The 13211-nt window shown below is 34.0% G+C and overlaps 1 protein-coding gene across 1 annotated transcript in view; it reads left to right on the top strand.

Annotated features, from left to right (window-relative positions):
• LOC114257933 (uncharacterized) overlaps positions 1 to 12032 on the top strand; it is a 39076-nt gene extending 27044 nt beyond the window's left edge. Inside the window, exons 3-9 of the mRNA XM_028197751.2 lie at positions 1114 to 1206; positions 3535 to 3717; positions 3803 to 3905; positions 4409 to 4594; positions 9544 to 10691; positions 10816 to 11192; positions 11659 to 12032. Of these exons, the coding sequence (XP_028053552.1) occupies positions 1114 to 1206; positions 3535 to 3717; positions 3803 to 3905; positions 4409 to 4594; positions 9544 to 10691; positions 10816 to 11192; positions 11659 to 11719 (2151 nt within the window). The 3' untranslated portion in view covers positions 11720 to 12032. The remainder of the gene's footprint in view (positions 1 to 1113; positions 1207 to 3534; positions 3718 to 3802; positions 3906 to 4408; positions 4595 to 9543; positions 10692 to 10815; positions 11193 to 11658) is intronic.
• The last annotated feature ends 1179 nt before the right edge of the window (positions 12033 to 13211 follow it).

Below are 13211 nucleotides of genomic sequence, written 5' to 3'. Positions count from 1 at the left end.
GTAGGATATCCGGGTGGACAACTGGTTTAAAGATTGTGGCCCAGTTTTGCTCTAGAAAATATAATAAAAAATCATGTAGCTAATGAATAGTGGCTCAACAAAGTTGTTGAGATACTACTGTAGCAAATTTAACAAAAAGTTAATTTAGAAAAAATTGTTGAGACTGATGGAAAACAAATTTGATGCTGATGCTCTCTACAGTCTGATGCGGATGCTTTTAATTGCCAGTATTTTCTTATTTAATACTTTACTAATTTAATAACTAGAAAGCATAATAGGGTGGATTGGAAGAAAGATATAACCTAGTATGGCAAAAGTGAAGTGAATTCAAAGAAGAAGCCACAAGACAGTGGTGGATCTCTCTCTCTCTCTCTCTCTCTCTCTCTCTCTCTCTCTCTCTATGTAATACATATATATGGTGGCATGTATATGTCCATAGAAATTTACATCCACAGTTATGATGATAGATGTACAATACTTTGACCGAACCAAAGTGGAGGAAACAATTTTTCCTAAATTGTAAAAGAAGTTTCAGACACCTTTCATAAAATCTTTACATGAAGTGGAAAATGATCCTAGAAAACAAGCAATATCTGTTGCCAAACATTATCTATTAATCCCATGGTGAAAACTAGGGCTGCTAAGCTTGAGCACACAGGTTCAAGTATGAGTCTGGCCGCTTTGTGCAAATAATGCAAAATGATAGGTTTGTACCCATTCTACCCCTCTTAGCTTCTTAGATTAATGGGTACCACAGTGGGGGTTGGCCTTTTAAGTTACTTTTTTCTGACCCCCAACAACTCGTGGTCCAATATAGGAAGTGTTAATCACCATTTAGTTCAACCTAGGACCATCATCTTTTTCTTAATCTTCCTAACTTTTCATTATACATTTATTTCATATTAATTCGGTGTAGATATTTCTTGCCCTTTAAACAATTTCTTTCTTTAGTATTAAATGGAGAAGCATGTTGACTGTTTAGTTGCTTTTTGTTTATTTTTGGTTTGCCTAGGACATTGTTATCATCTTTCCATTGTAATAAAATAAATATTTCTTTATAATTTTTCTAGCCCATGTATATACTGGTCTTGACACCAGGATTTTTGGTGACAGGTTAGGCTTGTGAAATGCGTTGTGCAGGATATAGCAGTAGACATCTCTTTCAATCAAATAGCAGGGCTCAGTGCTCTGTGCTTTCTTGAGCGGGTTGGTACTATGATTACCTTAGATCTTACTTAGTTTAATAAAATACAGTATACATATATATATATGAAGAACAAAAAATATATAAAGAAATTATTAATTTAATTAAAAGGATATATTTTTTTTTGGTAATTAGTAACAGGCTACATCTTATTTTATGATCCGCTTTCAAAATCTTCAGTATTAAGTATCTTTCCATTCATTTTTTTCCTCATTTTTGTCTTCGCAAACTCAAAACTTGTAGTTTTCACTCATTTTCAGCTTATTATTACGATATATTGGTGGGTTTGCACTGAGGATAATGTCTTTGTTTACTTTGGGATTTTAGCTCTTTTTTTATTTATTTATTCTCGTCTTTAGCTTAACTAATTCTTCACCGACTTCATTTAAAAAAAGAAAAGAGAAAGAACAATGTCTTCATCATAGTTACCCAAATACACTATCCCTAACTATTTACATTTTGGAAAATGCTTGTTTCGAAACATGGTACACTTTCATTCCAAAATAGTGAATTTTATCCTGTGTTAGATGGACTTTCCTCTTTCCCCAAGAGTACTCGTATCCACAGTATATGACATGGGTCAGGGTGTGGGATATGTGTCTGACACTCGTACCCAATTTAAATACTTTAATTTGTTACAATATATGAAGAAAGAAACTCACATTTGCTAGTAAAGCAATATTTTATCCCTCACATGAATTAGATATAAAAATTTCATATTTTTCCTTAATCCTATTTAATTTCTAGTATATTTCTACATAATTTACAACATCGCATCCGAGAATATTATATAATATGCAATATATATGTGTGTGTATATAGGACGTGTCCCCGTACTCACACCTAATTTTTGATATGTTTCTCAAGATTCTAAGAGTTAAATTTATGAAGATCTGACTCTTGGATACACACTAGCACCCGATACTCGTAAATGAGTCCATGTAACATAGATTTTATCTATCCAAAATTTTATTTATTTATTTATTTATTTTGTTAGTGTTTTTCTCGTGAGAAAAAAAAAATCATATATAATTAAGAAAATCTTGAAGGACCGGAGTTTTGGCATAAGAGCGCGTTTCGAAATATGGTACACTTTTGTTCTAAAATAGCAAACTTTATCCATTCAAATTTTTATTTTATTTTATTTTGTTAGCGTTTTTCTTGTAAGAAAAATAATCACATGTAATTAAGAAAATCTAGAAAGACCAGAGTTTTGGCATAAGAGTATCTAAAGAAAAGGGCTATAACGCCCTATGCAACATTAATTTGAACATAGGAAAACTTTGAAGTGAGTATGAATGTATTTCATTAAAGAATAATGCTATATACACCAATTAGTGTACTAACGAGTGTACCAATTGATGATGTGGCATAATTGAAGAGGTTTTTGGTATTTATAATTTGTATAATGAGTGGAGTCAATAATAATGTCATAATTAGTATTGGTACACTAGTTAGTATACTAATTGGTGCATGTAGCACCACTGTTTATTAAATGTCTAATTGTTAATTAACATCATGCTCACATTTAGAAGACCTTAACAAATTCCAATGGCACAATCTAAATAAACCTTCCCCTAAAGATTCACAATATAGAACATATAGCATGCCACATTCCCATTCCTGCTCTAAAATTAAGGCAATTATAAAAGAAGTATGGATACAGACACGTGACACAAATACAACACGGGCACGCCGACACGTCATTTTTAAAAAAAGAAAGACACAACACATGGGGAAAACGCACTAAATATATAGTTTTATATATTTATTATATGTCATATATATAAATATATCATTCAAAGATAATTAAAAATGTAATATAACACTTCATTTATAAATTTACATTGTTTTTCTTTTATTATTGTATCTTAAGTTATTTAGTTCAAACTTATAATTAGTTTCATTAGTGTCTAATTGGTGGACACATGTGTTTAAGCAATTGACACGTGTGTCTTCTAAGTATCCGAAGAGTGTCCGGATCTAAAAAACTTTTTAAAAAATAGGACACATTTTGACGAGTGTCAAACATGTGTCGGGAAGTGTCCAACGAGTGTTGGTGTCCGACACGAACATGACACGGATACGCCACCTTCTTAGAAGTGTCTATGCTTCTTAGTAATAACTTTCTCTTTTTCTCCTTTCCTCTCCTAGTAAATAGTTCAAGAACTAAGAAAATAATATCTTTGTCCTTCTCTTTTCTTGTTCCAGCTTCACCTTAGCTTGATAAAGAAGTGAAAGCATCCATCATTCTCTCTCTACATTCACTTTAGCTCACTAACAGTACTGATCTTTTGATTATTTGACATCTCTCTGCTGCTTTCTTTTAGGTTGATCAATTTATTGGGAGAGATCATCTTTTCAAACGCAGTATAATCTTAATTAAAGCTTGGTGCCACTATGAGAGCCGGATTCTTGGTGCACTCCATGGCTTGATATCAACATATGCATTGGATTTGCTAGTCTTGCATATAATTAATCTCTTTCATTCGTCAATAGATGGTCCTTTTTCAGTGAGTGCTTTTGGTCTGCATTTCCATTTTTGCATCATTATCTAAGTACATGATTGTTCTGCTAACTGTGATGTTATATTTGAAGGTCTTGTTTAGATTTTTGGACTACTACAGCACATTTGACTGGAAAAAATACTGCGTTAGTTTAAATGGTCCGGTTTCCATATCTTCTCTGCCAGAAATAATGGGTAAGTGATATTTATTAATTAGGGATACTGGGAGTGTGCTGAGCATGCTCTAAGCTCTCCTTGTAATTGCCACATTTTGGGCACATGTCAATTTACAGACAGCAAACCATCATTTTAAGCCCCAAGTGAATCCTAGATTCTAAATTTGGGCTCCATAAGTTTTACACTGGTCAGATGCATGAATGACTTTTTAAGAAATGGAGTCTGTCAATTAAAATTCGAAGAAAAAAGAAAATGATACGTTGGCTGGCATTAATTTATGCATTTGCCAATGAAAATGGATTTCATTTTTTGTGGGTCTGAACAACACAAAAATGGTTGGATCTGTGTTTTGAAATAAACATTGTGTGATGTTGATTTAAATAGAATTTATAGCAGATTGTAGTGGCAGGGGGTTTTATTTATTTTTTCTCGATCTAGTCCTTCTCATCTAATTGTTTAAGATACTCTTTTTTCCTGATTCCCCTTTTTCTTTTTTGTCTTTTTCTTTTTTTGGTGTACAGTAGGGGCACCACAAAATGATGGGAGTGACTTGTTGCTTAGTAAGGAGTTTTTGAAGAACGAAACAGATATTTTCTCAGTTTCAACATGGGAACTTGAGACTAGAGAGCAGGCATTTCCTTTAAAGCATCTTAACATCATTGATCCTCTGAAAGACAACAACAACCTGGGGCGAAGCGTCTGCCAAGGTACTTGACTTTTTTTTCTTCCTAGAAAGCTGTACTAAGAGGCTACCTATTGACCTTTCGTGATTTAAACTTCCTGTAGATTTGGAAAATGTAAACCTTTCCTTCCCTTCTCCTAGGGTTTTTAAATGATAAGTTCAAATGAATAATAGAGGTCATAAGACTCATATGGTGTGTACTACTAGATGATCATTTGGGCTACAAATTGGCTGAGCTGTTGATGAACAGCGCACGCTTGGGTGGGGAACAAGCTTGCTCAAACTCATTGAATTTGGCTGAAAAAGTTGGTCTCGAGCAGATTATCTTGACTCCCTAAGAAGCATAGACACGAACAGGCTACCAGGACAATTTTCAAAAAATGTTAGACACAACAAATGGAGAAGACACGCAAACTTTATAGGTTTATATATTTACTATATGTCATTATATGAATACTTCATTCAAATATAATAAAAAATGCAACAAAATACTGATTTCGAAAGTTTAGAGGACGGTTTATAGGCATGAACTATGAAGCACTGACACTTAAAAATAGGCGTCGTAGCTGTGTAGGACACGGGGACACGCCGGGGACACATATGGGACACACCAAGTGGTGTTTTCCCTTAATTTTATTATTTTCGGCAGGGACACGGAAGGGACACGCCATTTAATTATTTTTTTAATTTTTTTTTGTTTTCAAGGGACATGGCAGGGACACACGTGTTCAAATATGGATAATCTATTAATTTGTTTAAATATAGTGATATTGAATTGGTATTATTTTTTATTAATTTTGATTATTTGGTAACATAATATTAATCTACATAGCAAATATATGTAATAAAAATAATTATAATCCGTGTTCGTGTTCCCATTTTTTAAAATCACCGTGTCCCATGTCCGTGTCCGTGTCTGTATCTGTGTCCGTGCTTTATAAATGTATATCATTTTTCTTTTAGGGTAAATTGGTAGAAAGTCCCACCGAGTGGACTTGTTTGCCATTAGGTCCCATGATTTTTTTAAAATTTAATCAAATAAGATCTCAATTGAATATGAAATTATGTAAAGAAAAAAAAAAAAAGAAAGTAAAAAGTACATTTTTTTAATCCAAGGGTCTGAAATTTCATACTTTTGAAAGCTACTTTTGAAAGTGTGAAAGTTCATGGCTCCTAAATTCAAAAAAATGTGAAATTTAAACATTTTTTTACATAATTTTATAGATCTCTATTAAATATGAAATTATATAAAAAGAAAAAGAAAAAAAAAAGGGGTAAAAGTCCATCCTTTTAGTTCGAAAATGTAATTTCACACTTTTGAAAACTGTTTTAAAGTGTGAAAGTTGTTAACTTAAAAAAGTGTGAAATTTATTTTTTCTTTTTTGCATAATTCATATTCAATCATTGTTGTCAAATTGTGAATCGAATCGTGAATCACTTTTCTGAAATAGTGATCGTAAGATTTATTGATTCTATATATTTATATACATATAAAAATACATAGTGTTTAAAATAAAGTAATTATCAGTATGACTAAATTTTATATATGTATATACATGTAAATCACGTATATCAATAGAACTAATTAATCTCTTCTATATATCTTTATAATTTGGTTGTAAACAAAAATAGAAATAGAACTAAATTGCAGTGAATCTTGTTAATCGTAATGAATCACAATGAATTGTAGCGAATCGTAAATTGAATCGTACGATTCACTCAATTTCCAATTCAACAGCACGATTCGAATCGTTTTCGTTGAAAATCACATCAAATCGTTTGAATCGAATTGTGAATCGTACAATTCTAACAACCATGTTCAATGATTCTAATAAAGGAGAGTGTTTTGGTCATTTGTTAGAGTGTGGAACTTATAGGGTTAATGAATATAAATGAGACTTTGGGAAGTAACATTTTTAGCCTAAGATCCAAAAAGTCACTAAAAAAACCAAAAAGCCAATAACCTATACCAAAAAGTCAAAGATTCCTTCTTCTCTCTACTTTTTGCATATCTTTTTGTAAAAAACCAAAAATCATCCCAAACATACTAGTTCTTTTTTCCATCATATTTTAGCCAAAGAGTCAAAAAGTTACTAAAAGTTTTTTGTATTGCAAAAACTGTTAACACAATCTACACTAGGAACCCATTTTTGCCTATAATTGAATTGTGTAGTATTTTTTTTGAAGTTATACCAGGATGTAGGTGTTGTTAATTATTGATAATTTATTAGGCCACTAAATTTTAGTATGAAGTATTTTATTAGCCATATGTTTATTAGTCACATCCTTCGTGCCAATATAGGCACAAGCTTGCATGGAGGGGATTGAGATTGACCAGTGCTTATATTGATACTCATTGAGGAGTTGTTCACATCATTGTTTGTGAATGCCCTTGTTCAATTGTCATCAATGGCTTTGTCATATGCGACCTTGGTTGGTTGATCATTACATGCACTATGCCATCTAGTTCTTCGGCTAAGAAGTATTGACAATTCAAGATGGGTATCGTGTTAGTGTCCGTGTTGGAGAAGTTACAACGTCATATTTTTCTTTAGAAGAAACTTTTACTGCTCGGTTTCCACTGTTGCTTTGTCTTGCAGTAGACAAGGATGACGTGGTAGCTTTGGATTTGTCTTTAGAAGATGAAAAGGTGGTGTAGGATGTGAGGATTTAGAGGTAGGTTTTTGATTGGGAGATTGATCAATTGGTGGATTTATTAGCTTTGCAGTATAGCATTCGAGGGGTTGGGTTGGGGGAAAATGGTTTGGTTTGGTTTGGTGTGGTGTGGTGTTGTAAGGGTGCTAGAGGGGTTTTCTTGGTGCCCTCCTCTAGGTGAGGCTTATAGACGTTTCATTTCCATGGCTGAGTGTGTGGGTTGTTGGTGCGCCATCTAAAGTGGCATTTTTTGTGTGGACGACGGTGTGTGATAGGATTTTGACTTTGGATAATTTGATTCGCTGCCGTCAAATTTTGGTCAATTAGTGTTTTACGTTGCTAGGATGCGGAATCTATCTTGAATTTGCTTTCATTGTCCTGTGGCCTTTCAACCCTGGGTATGATATTTGCTGTGCTTGGTTTGGATTGGGTGTAGCAGGGGAGTGTGAAGGAGGTGTTGTATAGTTGTGGGGGGGGGAGGGGGGGGTTCAAGTGGGGAAGAGGCGTCAGAAGGCCTAGAATTTGGTACCTTTGTGTTTAATGTGGTTGGTTTGGTTGGAGCGTAATCGACGGACTTTTCAAGGGGTACACGTGCTGGTGTCTTGTTTGAAGAATAAGTTTTATTTTTATTTATTTTTTATTGGTGTTGTCTAGTTGGGTGTCAGAAGGGTGGAGCCGGATTTATTTTCCTTTTTGGATTTTGTTGATTCTTTATTTGTCTAATATGTAGTTCTGGTGGTGCTAGTTGTATGTCTTGTTTGAAGAATAAGTTTTATTTTTATTTATTTTTTATTGGTGTTGTCTAGTTGGGTGTCAGAAGGGCGGAGCCGGATTTATTTTCCTTTTTGGATTTTGTTGATTCTTTATTTGTCTAATATGTAGTTCTGGTGGTGCTAGTTGTATTTGTTATAATCGCCTTGATACTCTTTTTCTAATAAAACATTCTCTTTATTTATCACAAAAAAAAACACACACGCAATGTGGCGTGTCATTTTTTTTTTTTTTTTTTTTTAAGGACACATTGGGGACACTTCATGGAAATGCATTTTTTTTAAATTATTTTTTTTAAACACCATTGTTAAAATCCCCTTTCTTTTATTGTTGAATCCTAAAATATTTTGTTCAAACTTGGAATGTGATTCATGTGTGTTTAAGTGAAGGATACATCTCTCCCCTAAGTGTTCGTTTCAAAAGAAATTTAAAAATAAATAAATAGTGGGACGCATTTGGACATGTGTTGAAAACATGTCAGGAAATATCCAACACGCCACCTTCTTAGAAGGGTCCGTACTTCTTAGTTACTGTAAGCTCACATTGTCCCACTTAACTAAGTTCTAGATGCATTTATTATCCCACCATTGACATTTGTTATTGGAATGGAGTTTTAATATCATTTGCAACCCTGTTGTCTCTTTAATTTTCTTCTTCTTTGGTTCTGTTAGGGATGAAGATCTCTAGCATTACAAAGGCTGTCAAAAATTATTTCTTGAATTCTCTTGGCCTGATTTTTATTTATTTATTTATTTTATTTTTCCTGTGTAAAACAATTCATGGGATTTTGAGGGATGAATATGAACAGTTCTATTTTTTTCCAATCTATTGTCATCAGTTCCTTTACCCCCTTACTTGAACTCAAAAAACCTGAACCAACAAAGGAAGGTTTTAAGTTTATGGAAATTAGGACATTGGACTCTGCAACACTTGATACAACCGTGACTAGCAGCCCAACCAAAGACAATATTCTAGGAAGTTGCTTATGATGGTTTCCCATCACGTTGGGTGACTGCAATTGTAAGATGACTCATTTGGTTCTCTGGGATGGAGTGAATCTGACAATAGAAAGATTGAACACACCCAAAGTTATGTGGAGAGAGAAAATATTGGCCTATTTATTCACCAACCATTTGAATGTGTGTTAGGATTTGAACTTGCAACCTGAGTATTTTGTCTAAGATGCATTGTTATTGTTGTTGTTGGATATCATCTCTTTTACAATAAATCCACCCCCCCCCCCCCCCCCAATTGTGTTTGTTTGCTTTTGGTAGTGGTGGGCAGCACTTTTATTATTTATTCCATGAGAAAGGGAAAAAGAAAAAAAGCTACTCTGTTTATTATTTCCATTGTTATTGTTGTTGTTGCATATCATCTCTTTTACAATAATCCCCCCCCCCCCCCCCCCCCCCCCGGTATTGTGTTTGTTTGCTTTTGGTAGTAGTGGGCAGCACTTTTATTATTTATTCCATATGAAAGGGAAAAAGAAAAAAAGCTACTCTGTTTATTATTTTATGATGGTTGGTTGGTTGGTCTGTTTCCCTCTAGGCAATTTTTATCGGATAGGATATGCTTTATCCTATGCAGCTCGGAAACTTGAAGAGGTCATTATGCTACCTCCAGAAAGAATTGATGAGGGATTGAAGAAGTTCTTTGAGAACACTTTGAATTGGAATGCAATGGGGCGTAGGCAAGATGTAAGAGTTCCTGTTCCAGTATTTGGCTTTGGGGAACCTGAGGTCTCTGACCTCAGTGTGGACTACAACAGTTACTTTACCCATTTGATGTATTTCCATTACTATCACAATCAGAACTCATCTATACGGTTCGGCCCTCCTACATTATCTTTACAATTTGCCAATCTGTATTTTGTCTATCCAACAAACACGGAAGGTTTTGTGCCAAGACCATTCTACCTTCCATATGTTGCTCAGTCATCAAGTACTGCTTTGGGTGATGAAGAAATTATGAAGTTTCTTGGAACTGGCACTTACTTCTCTACGGGAATTGTTGCAGAGAATTTGTACTCACAAGGTATAGGCACATACATTCCGATTATGGAGTCACGAGGAACAGGAATGTTCATCCCTAATATTCGCATTGAAGAAAAAATGCCGCAAGCTAGGTGCATCGTTGGAATGGATGTTGAAGACAAGGTGAAGTCAGAAGGAAGATTTATACCTGATAAGGGTGTCAAGGAAAAAGGAAAAATGTCACTAGGAAGAGCTATATGCATCTCTGGAATGGATGTTGAAGGGAAGGTGAAGTCAATAGGAGCAGAAACATTTATATCTAATAAGGGTGTGGAGGAAATGAAAATCCCCAATATGGATGTAGAGGAAATGAACAAATCTCAAGGATCAGTAACCAAAATCCTCGATGTGGGTGTAGAGGAAAAATCTCAGCCAGGAGGAACAGCTACATATATCCTCAATGTGGGTATCAACAAAAATGGTGAGTCACAAGGGTCTGGCATATACAACCATTATGTGGGTGTTGAAGGAAACACAAAATCACAAGGAAAAGGAAAACACTCATCTGAATTGGTATATCAGCCAGGAGGAACAGCCACATATATCCTCAATGTGGGTATCAACAAAAATGCTGAGTCACAAGGGTCTGGCATAGACAACCATTATGTCGGTGTTGAAGGAAACACAAAATCACAAGGGAAAGGAAAACACTCATCTGAATTGGTATATCCATTTTTTATTTATTTTTTCTATTTATTCTTTTATTTTTCTGATTTCAAGAAAAAAAAAAAATTAAACAAGTGACTGGGCCTCTTTATCTTAAAGTAAGTCTGTTCTTGAAATTTAGGAGAGGGAAAGTCCCAAGAAGCAGATGCATATCTGGGAAAGGGAGATTGACGCTGGACAGAAAACCCTAGGTTTAATGCCGAAATCGTCTCTAAAGAATGAGCATGTTAATGTTTTGTCAGAGACCGAGGACAGCTGTGGCTGTATTGATCTATCACTGGAAGATTTGCCCCATCTTTCTGCCACTAAGAAGACCATACCATCAAAAGCTCCACAGCCTGATCAAGCCACTATAGAGTCCTCACAAGCCAAAAAATCATCACACCTCTCAAAGAGAGTTGAGTTTGGGTTTTTTGGGCCTTCACTGCCACCATTGATACTGTCTTCGCCAATGGCAGACTCTGAACAACCAGAATCGTCCGAACATAAGGAAGATAGGTATGGTACATATCATGGTTGTTAAAATATTATGATTCATGATTCAAGCTGTTGAATCTTAAATCAAATGAGTCTTATGACTGTATTGTGATTCGGTGTGATTTATTGTGATTCATTGTGTTTCGTTACAAGTCACTTCAATTCACTGCGACCAAGTTTTGTTTGCATAATCACAAAAATAAAAAAGATCAATTAATGTTGATAAATGTGGTTTTTATGTGGTCATACGTATATATAATTTAGTTATATTGATATTTATTTCATTTTAGATACTGTATATATATATTTTTATATGTATATACATACATAAAATTATACATTATGCTAAATTAAGTGAGACTTACGATTCACAATATGTTTCGCAATTTGATAAGAATGGTGCATGTAATAAATGGAAGATCTATCTGGCTTTAGAAAACGTTCAAAATGGCTTTTACACATTTTCTCATTCTGGCTGTTTTTGCAGGATTCCGGTACAACCATACAGACTGACAGATGAAAAGGACTTCCCGCCTTTGTCTCAGTGAACGTATTTTAGAGAAAGGAGTTTTAGGTGGAATGACAAAAACAACAGTATGGCCAATGACATTTTAGCTTACTTTCTTGTTTCGCAGTTAACTTCTGCTTGCAGAGTAATGTTCCTGCCATTCCCAAGTTTTCCTAAGTAAATGTTGACTTTCTTTACAAATAAAGAACCTGTAATTTGCTTTTGTTTTCCCTCTTTTTGTTTTGTTCTAGGAGATAAATGATAAAGAAGTAAAAGATGTTTTATGCTGCCTATGCTGGTTACAAACAATGTTTGGTTGTTTAGTTAACAAATGTTTTGTTGAACTTATTTTCTCATATCTTTTATTTCTTACAATTACTTCCAAGAGTTTGCAAGATCAGTATCTATTGCTCTTGGCCTCTCTCTCTCTCTCTCTCTCTCTCTCTCCTTTTATCAAATCTTTCTAGAGAGAGAGAGAGGTAGATATCTATATTGTCACAAATTTCTACAACTAAATTTTTGAATATGTTTTAGTAACTATTGAGTGTGATGTAATGATACACACAATTATATGATTGATAGATGAGTCGAGTCTTCATCAGCTTTGAAGGAGGTTAAATTACTCTTTTATCATCCTTTTTGAAAACATTTGTTTAAAGCATAGAGTATGTTTCATTGCAGGTGATGAGGATGACTTTGTTTGAGAACCCTTAAATGGCATTCAAAAGTTCTGATCTAATCTCGATTATTTGTTTTTCTTTTACTACAAACATAAAATGACTCACTTACACTTTTTACTTGTGTGATGGGTTAGATTGATCAAACAACACCATAAATTCATAGTACAAAAGCTTCGCATACACTGTATTTATGTATAAGGTGTATTTAAATACATTGGTCACCATCCAATAGGTGAAACCCTTTTATCATATACCCGTGAGCACCCGGTTTGAGTCCATACCCGATCCAAAGCCTAACAATTGCCATCCTTCTTTGTACCACCTCTCTGGCTGCAAATACTTTTTTTTTTTTGTTTTTTTTTTCACTTTTTGATATGCCAACAATTTTTTTATGCTTCAGCTTAAGGGACATAAATTTTCCTTTCCCTTTATTTTTACAAACTTAATATTCAAATACAATTTTACAATGACTAATATGAAAATCTAGTCATTATTTAGCGTGACAATATCTCAAAACAAACAAAAAATTATTACATAAAACTGATACATCACTTCGCCATTGTCATGTGTCTGTCCAATAGTGTTTTATAATTTGTCGAACATATTCCTTATTTTCGGGATCATGTAAGCATTTGGCCTCATATTATTGGGCAAAAGTACAACCAACATGATGTTTTTGAAATATTATTGGGTTATCAAATCATGGTTCAACAGGATTAGCACTTGGACTAATGGATGTTAGATTTGGGCCAGTGTCTCTCATTTATAATCATACATTTATGTAGTAGTTTTTTTTTTTTTTTTTTTTTTTTGTGAATGATACAAATGAGCATAGAAAAACATAGTACATTA

Source organism: Camellia sinensis, chromosome 1 (genome assembly GCF_055761805.1).
Source record: "Camellia sinensis isolate YWXY chromosome 1, ASM5576180v1, whole genome shotgun sequence".
In the NCBI taxonomy this organism is placed as follows: domain Eukaryota; kingdom Viridiplantae; phylum Streptophyta; class Magnoliopsida; order Ericales; family Theaceae; genus Camellia; species Camellia sinensis.
Note: the sequence above shows the minus strand (reverse complement) of the source record. Positions and strands in the feature narration are given on the sequence as shown.